Source organism: Cebus imitator, unplaced genomic scaffold (assembly GCF_001604975.1).
Source record: "Cebus imitator isolate Cc_AM_T3 unplaced genomic scaffold, Cebus_imitator-1.0 Scaffold276, whole genome shotgun sequence".
Lineage (NCBI taxonomy): Eukaryota > Metazoa > Chordata > Mammalia > Primates > Cebidae > Cebus > Cebus imitator.
The window spans coordinates 261,569-274,353 of NW_016107591.1; the positions used below are offsets into that span (position 1 = coordinate 261,569).

The 12,785-nt window shown below is 33.0% G+C and overlaps 1 protein-coding gene across 1 annotated transcript in view; it reads right to left on the reverse strand.

The window, feature by feature from the left end:
* The window catches only part of LOC108284334 (cadherin-10), a 163,419-nt gene that overhangs the window by 43,929 nt on the left and 106,705 nt on the right, over positions 1 to 12,785 (reverse strand). Inside the window, exons 3-5 of the mRNA XM_017501015.2 lie at positions 6,036 to 6,330; positions 4,364 to 4,483; positions 3,774 to 3,941 (exon numbers count right to left, since the gene is read on the reverse strand). Of these exons, the coding sequence (XP_017356504.1) occupies positions 3,774 to 3,941; positions 4,364 to 4,483; positions 6,036 to 6,330 (583 nt within the window). The remainder of the gene's footprint in view (positions 1 to 3,773; positions 3,942 to 4,363; positions 4,484 to 6,035; positions 6,331 to 12,785) is intronic.

Genomic DNA, 12,785 nt, shown 5'->3' on the forward strand with positions numbered 1-12,785 from the left:
ATGCATGATTTTTCTCCCCTGCTTTAATGAAAGGTGATTGGGACACAAACAAGGGCTTTTTGTTGTTGTTGTTTTGACAAATACCATATACTTATATTTAGTTTATAAAATGGCTGTGTTAGTCTGTACTCACACTGCTAATAAAGACTAGGTAATTTATAAAGGAAAGAAGTTTAACTGATTCATAGTTCTGCATGGCGGGGGAGGCCTCACAATCATGGTGGAAGGTGAATGAGGAGCAAAGTCATGTCTTACATGACAGCAGGAAAGAGAGCTTGTGTAGAGGAACTCCCCTTTATAAAACCATCAGATCTGGTGAGACTTATTCACTATCACAAGAACAGCATGGGAAAGATTGCCCCTGTGATTTACTTACAGGGTTCCTCCCATGACACAAGGGAATTATGGGAGCTACAATTCGAAATGAGATTTGGATGGGGACATAGCCAAACCATAACAATGGCATTTGGTGCAAGGGTGATCTCGATAAATATTTTTAGATCAATGAATTTGTGATTTACTCGCGTTGCCCCTCATATGACATAAAAATTTACCACTAAGTTGCTACTGGAATATTGGGCTAGATAGCTCTTTGTCATTGAAATTGTAAGGATGCTTAGAAGTAGCCCTAGCTCCCACCCGTTAGATTCCAGTAGTACTTGCCAGTTAACATAATAAAAAACATCTCAAGACATTGCCAAATGTCGAGGGGCATGGCTGGGGAGGGCAAAATTATCTCTGAATGAGAAACATTGTTATAAATCTACACAATAAAATAAACACAAAAATAAACCAAGATATCTGAGTTTTCATTTGTTTCTTTCCCCTTCAGATGACTGAGATTGTTGATACAGAATATAGGGAAATAGTGAATTTGGATCAGTCAACATAAAGGAAAGATTGAGTTGTGACCTAACTTTTATACTATTGAATAATAATAATAATAATGATAATGATAATAGAGCACTAGCATGAATCAACATTATTAGATGCATAAATACACTAAATGCCAGCCACTGAGTTAGTGCTTCCTAGATATTAAGTAATTTAGTCTTACATTACTCCATGGAGAAGAGACTGCTATCCAGTGTTACTGATGATAATGAAAAACAGATGGTCAGTTTAATGGACCCACCTGAAAAAACTACTAAGTGAAGATTATTGGGATCATCCAGGATGACTCCAGGGTCTGCTGAGCTATCTAATATGGAAACTCCTAGCCAAGACACTTACCCTCATATAGCTATGACTACAAATGTAGTTACTTTGAATTGAGATTTGATGTAAGTTGAAAATACTTGACTCAGAGAAAAAAAAAAGAATGTAAAATATTTGAGTAAGTTTTATATCAATGACATATTTAAAGGATAATATTGGGTTAAAGCAAAACATATAATTCAAATAAATGTCTCTTGCTTTTTGAAAACTTTTTCTATGTGGTTTTATCATTTCTTCCCTGAGCCTCCTTTTCTTCTATATATTGGGTGTAATAACAATAATGATTTCTATAGATCAGTTGTGAGGTTTCTATGATATGCTACATATGAAAGGCTTTGTGAACTGCAGAACTCCCTTCAAACATTGACTCTTTACTTAAATAATATTAAATATTAAATACCGTTTTCCAGGTGTTATATGACTTACACAATCAAATAACATTCTAATTGTCATGAATGTGTGTTCCCAAAGGTCAGACAAGGTTGTAAATATTCATAACACAAAAGATAACTTAGAAAATAAAAATTCATAAAATGTTTCCATCTATAACTTAAAAATAATGAGACAGTAATAATTCAAGACAGACCTGGGCAACATGGCAAATCCTTGTTTCTACTAAAAATACAAAAATTAGCTGGGCATGGTGGTGTGCACCTGTAGTCCTTGCTATTCTGGAGGCTGAGGCAAGAGAATCATTTGAACGCGGTAGGTGGAGGTTACAGTGAGCCCAGATTGCACCACTGCACTTTAGCCCGGGCCACAGAGCAAAACTCTCAAAAAATATATAAATAAATAAATAAATAAATAAATAATAATACTCATAATAATAATGAGACAAGATACGGGATTATCTAAGATCCTCTAAAGGTACTGTAGTATACATTTGGTGTTAGAGGTGGATTTAATTTGCTTATTGAATGTGTCATTTTGTAAGTGGACTGTATTTAGACACATGCATATATATGTTCCTTAAAATGTAAAATGCAAATACTACTCCCAAAGGAAATTTGTGACTGATAAAATACTTTTTTTCCAGTAATAGTTATGCTCATTGTGGATTATGCAATTAATTAATTATGGTTCATTGTGCTGAATTTGCATGTCCATTCTCCTGGGAGAAGGCTTGAGCTAAGAGCTGGTCAGAAAACATGTAAAATGTGAAATTTAAATTGTAAACAGTGCGCATCTGTAAACTGTTCTAAGAAATATGTAGGATTATTACTGGTTTTATTTTTCTTACCAATATTAAAGGCAATCTGGAGCTAAAACCTAATTATTCGAAAAAAGTGTAAGCGCATGCCTTTCCCTATGAGGTCTGGGGCCAGCACCACACCAGCAGACCTGATGGACATACCTTAAATATCTAATCAAACAACCATCACAAATACACAGGTATGTGATTAGTCTGCTTAAGAAAATTCTCTATGAATTTTGAAATCTTTCCAAATACATGATTTTAAACAATTTAATAAGAATCATGTACTATTAATAAAGTTAGATACAAATAGTATAGAAAAGAGGAAAAATGCTTTTGAAGACTCAAGACAATACTGTTAATTCTTAGACCATGATTCCTCTGAGAAATGGCCTTTAATATAAAGATATAAGCATTATAAAAAGAAGCTACTGCCTTTAAATTTTAATACTTTATCACAGGTTTTTAAAGCAAATTACAAACTAAAATTGAAGGACCAATTCAGAGGTTAATATTCAGCAAATCCTGAAAATTAAGGACATAGATGGCAGCTGAATGTCCTTTTTGTGTCACATTGCTACCCTAAATTCTATGTTTAAGTACAAGATCTTTTAGCAAAGCGTAAAATTGGGAGTGTCCATTGAGACTTGATACCATTGTCTCTAGTATGTGAGTAGACATGTAATCTACCAAATCTGTACAAGAAAAAAAATTAATACGTGTATTTTATAGAACCTTTATTTATAAAGGTTCTTAACTTATTATTAAACTTTTTTAAGAATTTGAGAGGTCAGTTCAAAATAGATCTACTCAGAGAACAGGAATACAAAATGTACTAAGGTTGTCATTTCTCACATAATAACATTAAATGCAAGTGAGATAGCTTTCTGAGGTTCTCCTTCTACAGTGCTCTCTGGATTAGTTCTTCTTAATTTGTCAAATAAGATTTTTTGTTGAAAAAACTTGTCCTCAAGTTAGGATCCTCTTTATTAAATGTGAAATGAAACAAACATATTTATTGTAAAAATTAAGACTTGGTTGTCTAATAAACATTGTTTCCTTTTGTTAGCTGAAAGAAACAGTTCTTAAATTACAATTATAGATGCCAAGCTCATATAAGAGGTTTGGGATCATGGGTCCTCCTGTCTCTGAGTGAAATATGCTTGAAATACTCAATTTTGTCTTTTCATAATAGTAAATTCATCAGCATGTACACCTTTTTTGTTTACTTTTGTAGCACATTTTCAATATCTTTTAATTTAAATGAATGATAATCGATTTTTTTTTTCTTTTCTTTCTCTTTCTCTCGTTTTTATGCTGAATCTTTTGCCCTGCAGAATGACCATCAAAGGGTGCTTACTCTGGGGGAAACGTGGTGGATTATCGTTGACATCTGTCAGCGTGATGTTCACGGTGGTTGTCCCTGATAAGCCTCCCATCTGGCCGCCCATGTCTTTGGCCTGGATGACCACTTGGTATTGCTCCCTGTTTTCTCTGTTCATATTTGGTAAAGCAGTCCTGATGATACCTTCAGAAAATACAAAAAATTCCATTATCTTCACTGAAATCTCAATTATTATTAGATTAAGTCCATAAATCGTATTTTTAAGCTAGTGATTTTTTGAAAGATAGGTTTTTTTTTTATATTTTTATTGTTTAGAAATTATAAAAGTGATTCTGTGGAAATACCATCTGTATTGGGTTTCCATTTCCTAGCAATACCACCCGTGCTGTAGAGTGGCCTAAACCTGTATGTTACAGTATCTGAACAGTGGCTCCCGTTAGTTCACTCTATCATTTAACTTGGAGTTCTTACATCTTTAAGCCTTGCATTATCACTCATCTCGGAGTACTAATGTTAAGATTTTGTTCTTATTCTCTCATGGTCTTTCTACTTATAAAGGTCATAAAGATGATCAAATTAACAAACAACAATTCATTATTCCTGACCTGTTTCAGGCTCCACAGAGAAATAGGGCTGCCCTTGAAGTATGCTGTAAATGACTCTGGCGCTGTTCCCGTATGAAGGGTCATCGGCATCGGTAGCTGTGACTTGCACCACAGAAGTACCTGAAGTATCCAAATTCAGCTTAGTTCTGCACAGTACCAGAAGGAGGAGCAAAAGCACTGGTTTTCATTGAAGACTTGAATGATTCTTGGCTTTAATAATGACCTCTTAAAGAAACTTTCATATATAATTTGGATGAATATATACATAGTGTTATTACAGGTAAACTCTGAATTCAAATACATAATATTTATTTAGTCAACGTCTATTTTTTATGCATGCAATAAATAATGTTAGTACATTACAATATGATAAATACAGTTACTTTACAAATGCTCAAGTTTGATATTCAAATTCATTTTCACACAATAGATTTGTTTCGTGTAAAGGACATATCTAATCACAAAGGAGTAGGTATGTTCTTCTTCCCCCTCTCCACTAATTAACTCTAAAAATAATTAACATCTGCTCTCGAATATAATTTTATGAATAGATTAAATTCTAAATTTAGAAACAATCCAATATGATCCCAAGTTCCATGAACTACTAAAATCTGTTTGGTAAAGTTCGAGATATTTAAAATGGCTTTATAGTGAGATTACTGCTAAAAGTCCTTGGGATTTAATGAGGTAAATATTAAATAACAATCCCAGAACAATGCTTTTGAGAAATGCAGAGTCTGAAAATGTGCTATTATAACTGTTACAAGTAAAAAAAAAAGCGTCAGATTTGTTTAATCAGTTTAAACAACTTCAGGCATATTTGAGAAGTGTCTATTCTTCTACTGAATCCAAAAATATATCTTTAAAAATGTCATCACTGTTTTCTGATGCTTTTAATGGCCTGCCATTCTATACCTAATTTTAAAAATTAAAGCAGTTTTAATTTTCTTGGCCTAGAGATACGTTTCCCATTTATTTACACTAAAAAGGGAAATTCTATTTTCTTGAATGTTATATTTTTATCTTTTTTGATGCTGTATGTTTTACAGGTTCCACAATCTAAATTGGTAATCCTGTATTAGTACATATTTAACCATGGGTTTTCAATTGGCTTCTTTGAATATAAGATTTCAAAGAGTTTTAAAGATACCAGCAGACTTTTATGTGTAATAACGATAATGATAGGATATTTTATAATATTTAATAAAAAAAGAAATAATCCAATGAATTTCCTCAATTGAAATATGTAGATAATACATATTCCAAATTAAATCTTTAGGCAAAATATGACTAGAGTATATGTGAAGATTATATTCTCTCCAAGGTATTCTAAATATATTTATATTTGGGATCAGAAATGTACAAAACTGTTATCCAAATCCAAGGGGAAAAAAAAAAAAACATTTATTTTCACAATTTTCTACCGAAGTTCAATGACATTTTCTTGATCGTGGAGGAAAGCATCTAACTACATGTACTATAAAGATTCACAAATCCATAGGAAGTGTAAATTGCATTAATCTTTTTTTTTCTGATTGTCTCCTAAAAGAAAAAAAAATGTGCTCAAGGTAGCAAATCAAAGAGGATTTCAATTAATTAATTATAAAATTATAAGAATTTATGGATTATTAAAACATTTTTTGAATATACTCATAAACGTAAATGAACTTACCTACAACAGACATCTCAGGAACACTAGCTGTATAGATTTCTTCCGGGAACGTTGGCTCATTGTCATTGATATCATGAATTTTGATCACAAACTCTGACTCTGGTTCTACTGGCCTCAGAGTTCTTCTGTTAATAGCTTGTGCACGCAGAGTATAAAAGGCCTTTTCCTCCCTATCAATTCGCCTTGTGGCATGAATATCACCTGTTTTTTCATCAATAATGAAAAGAGTACCAGCTCCATCTCCAGATAAGATATATTTGAGTGATCCATCTCCTTTATCTTGGTCTGAATGTAGCTAGGGGAAATAAAAAGAGTATATACATGATAATTATAAAGGTACATGATGCTGAAATAATTCAAAGGTTTTTTCAAGTTTCATCATTGAACAATGGGGTCAGCTATCCGAGTTCTTGAAATAAGAGTTGAATTAGTTTGATCACACTCATTTACACACTTTAAACCATATGAATAGCCTTTTATATATCAGAATGATTTTTATTCTAAATGAAAAAGATGTAATAAAATTAAACCAAGCTCCTCTTTTTACTTTGCTTGGGAAAGACTCATTTTCATGGGGAAATAAATTCTGTTCCAGATATATCAGTCTTGATACGTTGCTGTAAACACTGCTCTTTTATCTCTTCCTGTGAATGAAAATTATTTTATCCTTATATTGTGCAAGAAATTTATCTGCTATAAGCTTGTTATTAGCTATTGTATTTCTGTTGATGAATTAGTAATATCTTAAGAACTGTGAGAAAAGCAAAGCTGTAGGAGACATAGTTCTTACTTTAAAAAACAACATATATCATTTTTTGGTTTATACAATAGATAGTGATTACCCCACAAATATTTGTAGTACTCAGAGCAGATAGATGTCTACATAACACATCTATACGTTTCCAAGTTATAAATCAAATTAATGAACTATAAAATAAAATATGTTCTAGCCTCCTACCTTGTCAAATTTACCTTCTTAAAAACCTACAAAGACAGACTCTGTGCAGGAACAAGGTAATACAAGGCCTGTGTCTGGCTCCTTTTTTTGCACCTATAACATAACCACACTGGAGTTTTGAGAATCAATTCATCACATCAAAGAGCTTTGCACGACTTCCTGTGGACCTCTCAGCCCAATGTACACACTATCCTAGTGCCAATGCTAGTCCAAGAGTCCATGTGTCGTGAACAAATTCCATCCATGTTGTTTTTCAACAGATGCCCTTAAGGCTAGCCAACAGGCTTAGGAGTAGTGTACTAGTGACTGAATATAACCTTTGGGCAATTGACTTAAAGCAGAGCCTCTTGTAAAACCTAGAAGGAAGCTCCAGAATGTTTGGGGAAGAAATAATGGGCCCCAAGGACCTTGACAATTCTGGAAATGGACAGGCAGTTGCCAGTTGCCAGATGGGTATACCTCCTGCCCCATATGGAATTCTTACTCTGAAAAATGAAAGCCTGGCTGCAGGAAGAACAGGTCTTGGCTTTGAAAAAATATAAGAAATGTATGGTTTGTTTTTAAGTTGTACCACCCTACCAATAAACATTTTTAAATGCTAGGATCACAGTTTTATTACTTGTGATGATATTACGCTTCAACAAATTTTATGTTGTTATGCATTTGACAAGAAATATTTTTAAAACAGTAGGCCTTAATTCCTACCAAACATTTATTATAACAGACATCGTTATAGGCAAGTTTTGTGTTTTAATATTGATATAAAATGTAGACGTAAATCAGAATGGGCACGCTGATCTACGGCCTAGAGAATTAAGAATTGGAAACAATAATCTTCAATTATATGCTTCAATTACATATATTTTTTTCATATAATTGAAGTTAGACACTTATCTAAATAAGTTTGATTTTTGCTCTTTAGACTACTTAAACCAACACTCGATTTCATCTAATTAAGTGTAGAGTTTTAAACTAATTACTTCCTATTTAAAGAAGACTTTTGTTTATTTAATTAAAAGGTTCTTTTTTACTTATGAGAACTTATTTCAATGAACTTGCCCTTGAAAACATTTTTATGTAGATATCAAAAATATTTAAAATAAATAAAATGTTATGTGTATCTATTTCTAATGAATTGCATTACTTATTATCACTGGGCCTATAAAAGCAGTCTACTTTTTGGTTAATGGTTTGTAGTAATTAGCACCTGGCCGTCAACTCTGGATAAAACTACATTTCTAGATAAACTGCTTATTAATGCACACATAATAGATAAAGAAAACCCCAGATGGGCATATACTTTGGAGGAAAAAGATAAGAAGTCAGATAACAAATAGTTTCTTATTACATTTTTAGCTATTCATAAACAATAAAGTAAGGTTGAGAAACTCAGGAAATAACTCCTTTTAACTTAAAAGCTTTCAGAAGTAACATGTGACTTTTATCCAGGAAACCACTCTTTAAAGAAAAGTCACAAGATTGATGCTTTACAGGAACTGAAAATGTACATAGTTGCTGGGAAGCTTTCCAATTATATGCATGTGCAACACAGTGGCAATTTTCCAAGTTACAGATTTAAGCACTGCATACTTCTTGTTCTATCTGAGAATCAAAATAATTCAATAAAAGTTATTGATGTTATCAATAATTTGATCAGATTATGTTATGGTTTATAGTAGACAGTTATATTTATTGTCTATTCATTCAATAATTTTAATTGTGAAATATTTGTTTGTTCTCATAAGAATCACGTACTTCTTAAACCAAGTCAATCATTCCAGTCAGTTTTTGTGGAAGGATCAAACATTTTGTGAAAAGGAAATTCACAGGACAGCCCCTAATATAGCCCCCAGGAATGAATGAGGATTTCTTAAGCTGACAATACCTAAATTATCAAATAATGAGTAGAGGTTTGAACCTGGGAAGTTTTTATATTTTACTAATTTTGCATTTTAAAAAGAACACTGCATAAATATAGAACATAGATTTGGAATGAAGAAGCATCTAGGGCAAGATGGGAATCATTAAAACCCTTTCTCCTATTCTAATCAGTGTGACATGCAAAAAAGCTGCTAAGATGGTAAGATTTTAATTTTTATAAAGCTCAGTTTTGGAATACAAATCACAGCAGGATTATTATCTTCACTTATACTATAGAGAGCGAAAATTAAATCTTATAATTGGACCACATACTGTGGGAGTTTCTGTTGGATTAGAAAATTGAACATGGTAGTAGGGAATCAAAGAGATGGAGTTTGCAAGTAGACTGTGGTTTTGAGAATCAGAAAATGATAGGATTTCTACCTTCTCCAAGGGAATATAAGAGAAGCAAATTACACCTAAGAATTTATACAGCTTGATCCTAAGAAGCCACAATTATTATAAAATTTTCTTGAACCACTAGAGCTTGTACTAATGATAATGTGCATTTAAAAAGTCTTTTCTTACAGAGGGAAACAAGTGAGCACTAGCACTAGAATAAAGGGCAAAAAAGATCATATATGAGGGCATGACACTAGCCTATGTTTAGTGAAAGATGGTGGACATGGACAAGTAAAGAAACTACAAGAGATATTCACTGTAATAAAGGAGGCAAAAGGATGAATTTCCAGATCTCCTGAGACTTGGGGGATTGCTCCCCTCGTAGATGAAACTGATGGGATACAAGAACTAAGTAATAGCAGGTCTACTGATGCTGATGATTTCCTAACATTTACAGAAACAGACCAAAGAATAAAGCTCTTGAGTTATAGTCCCCTGCCTAAACTTCCCATCTTCTTTTTAAATTTCTCTTTATTATTTTAATTATCTCTTACTCTACATACTTTCCACCATTGTTTTGGTATTACCACCTTCCCCCATTCTTTGTGTGTGTGTGGCACAATTTTATTTCCTATTCCAATTCATTCATTGAGCAATAATCAAACAAGAGTTCGTCTTTATAACTGTAGCTTTTCATGACTCTTCCCTTTTTATTTCAATATCAGGTAACAATACTTGGATTCAAAAAACAAACATTTAGTCAAGCAAAATGGTTTACATCACTGAGAAGTTGGGATCAATGGATCACATGCCAAAAAGCTTACAGGATCTACTTCGAAAGATATAACTTATAAATTGATTTGTCTTATACTATTTTATTCTGTGAGACATTAAGTTTTCTTTAAACATAAAAAAAAATTAGATTATTGTGGTTTTAGTTCCTCAGTAACACCTGTTCTCCGGTGTGAAACATTTGTGTTACACATTTTTAAGAAGAATTTTATGTTAATACTGACCTTTTCTTTCCAGGAGAAAAGCCTATTAAAAATTCACAACCTGCTGTGTTCCTTGTAAATTCACAACTAGATAAAGGACATGGCAAGATACATGACAACTAATGAAAATAGAACAACTGGTACTGCAATGCACATTTAAAAGTCATTTTCCTACTATTTAACTTTTTTATTCAGACTTTATAATTATAATACATTATTACATGTGTTTATATTGAGTAATTTTAATATTTAAAACCAAATGATACATTTAATTTAAAGAAAAATTTAAACAAATTATATAATGAATGCCTGGTCACTTGAAATGTGTCTGGTTTCTGATAATTTTATAATACTTCTTGTAAAACATCTTCTTTGTATAAAATGAAGTTTATAAGTTAAAGGGGTCTTGCAGCCTATCTAGTTTAAAATCATCTTTTTAAAAATTGTGTTTAAAGATGGGGAAAAGAATATCCAATCAATTGTTTATCACCTGGAAATGAAATAAGACTTCACTTCAGTGTAGGGACAATGTTGGTAGAACATTTTCGTTTCCATCTGCTCAGGCCACTATAGCAAACTACAATCATGCCACATGAAAACATTTAAATGACAGACTGCATAGACAACAGTAGTCCTATAAGTTTATAATACTGTATTTTTACAGGGCATTTTCTATGTTTAGATATACAAAGACTTGGCATTGTGTTACAATTGCCCACAGTACTCAGTACAATGGCATACTGCACAGGTTTGTAGCCTAGGAGCAATAGGCCATACCGCATAGCCTAGGTACGCAGAAGGCTCTACCATCTAGGATTGTGTAAGTACATTCTACAATGTTTGCACAATGACAAAATTGCCTAATGACGCATTTCTCAGAAGGGTGTCTTCTTCGCTAAGCTATGCATAATTGGACCATAGACTGGGTGGCTTGTAAATAACAGAAATGTACTTCTCACTGTTCTGGAGACTGGGAAGTCCAACATAAAAGTGCCAACAGATTTGGTGTCTGGTGAGGCGCTACTTTCTGGCTCATAGATAATACCTTTTGGCAGTGTCTTCACATGGTAGGAGGACAAAGCGTCTTCCTTGAGGATCTCCTGCTAGAGCAATTATCCTATTCATGAGGACTCCACCCTCACATCTAAGCACCTCACAAAGGCCCCACCTCCTAATACCATCTCACCTTAGGAGTTAGGATTTCAATATATGAATCTTGGCAGCAAGGGCGCAAATATTCAGACCATAGCAAACCTGTAACTCAATGTCAATTCATTTTTATTGTTACATTTAATGAAGAAATGTTACCAAAAAAATCAATTTACAAAGTAAAGGAAATTTAAGTAATTTGTTACCAAAAGAATAAGAGATAAAATATTTTACTTATATTTTCACCATTCACCAGAAGAAAAATAAAGACAAAATTTAAATAGTGAAAAAACCTTATCTATCAATAGGCACTTAGATTGCTTATATTGTGAGATTATTTCTCATTCAGAATATTGATACCATTTTAGATATTGGTAATTGTTGGTATTTGGTTTCATTCCAAAAACTGGGAAAACAGACATAATTAGAATTAGATTTGTAGCACTATATTAGAATTATATTTATAATTGTTAGGCTAGTTTTCAGAAAGATGAATTTTGATGAAAGAATCACAAGGACTATAACATTCAGTATCTGAGTCAAACAATTTATGCCTAGTTTGTATGTACATTAACCTGAAAATAACAAAAGCTATCTTTGTTATTTTCGACACACAGTGTTAATTTTTTTCAACATATAGTGATAGATTTTTCAGCATACAGTGATAATTTTATGCCTGAATTTCTTTGAAACAGCAAAGGTGTGTTATATTTGTTGAAACAAAATGTAGAATGTGGCAAATACACCATGCTCTCTTGGTGGCAACATTAGCATTCTGCTCTAATTGCTCCAGTTGAGAAACATAATATCAAATGGCAAATAAAGCACTGAATCAAATAACTTTAAATTTACACCCAACAAAAAAACACAGGTGAAAAATACTCTGGCATCAGAAAGCAGCTGAAAGCATGTTAAAGCCAGCAAACACAATCTGGTCAAAAAGTAATATTTACTCAAGTTGTCGGGGCTGGAGAAAAAGGAAAAGGGGAGAAAACTGGAGTATGGGAAGATTACAGAGTAATACTGGCAATAGAGTGTAGTTTGCTCCCTCCAGGGCACTGTTCAGTATTAATGTACAAAGAAACAAGACCAGTTTTGTGAACCTCAATGAAACAATTCTTCCTTCAAAAATGGAAGGCCAGGTGTGGTGAGCTCATGACTGTAATCACAGCATTTTGATAATCGCACTACTTTGGGAGGCCGAGGAAGGCAGATCACAGGGTCAAGAGATCAAGATCATCCTAGCCAACATGGTGAAACCCCATCTCTACTAAAAATACAAAAATTAGCTGGGTGTGGTGATACACGCCTGTAGTACCAGTTACTCAGGAGGCTGAGGTAGCAGAATCACTTGAACCCGGAGGCAAAGTTTGTAGTGAGCCAAGA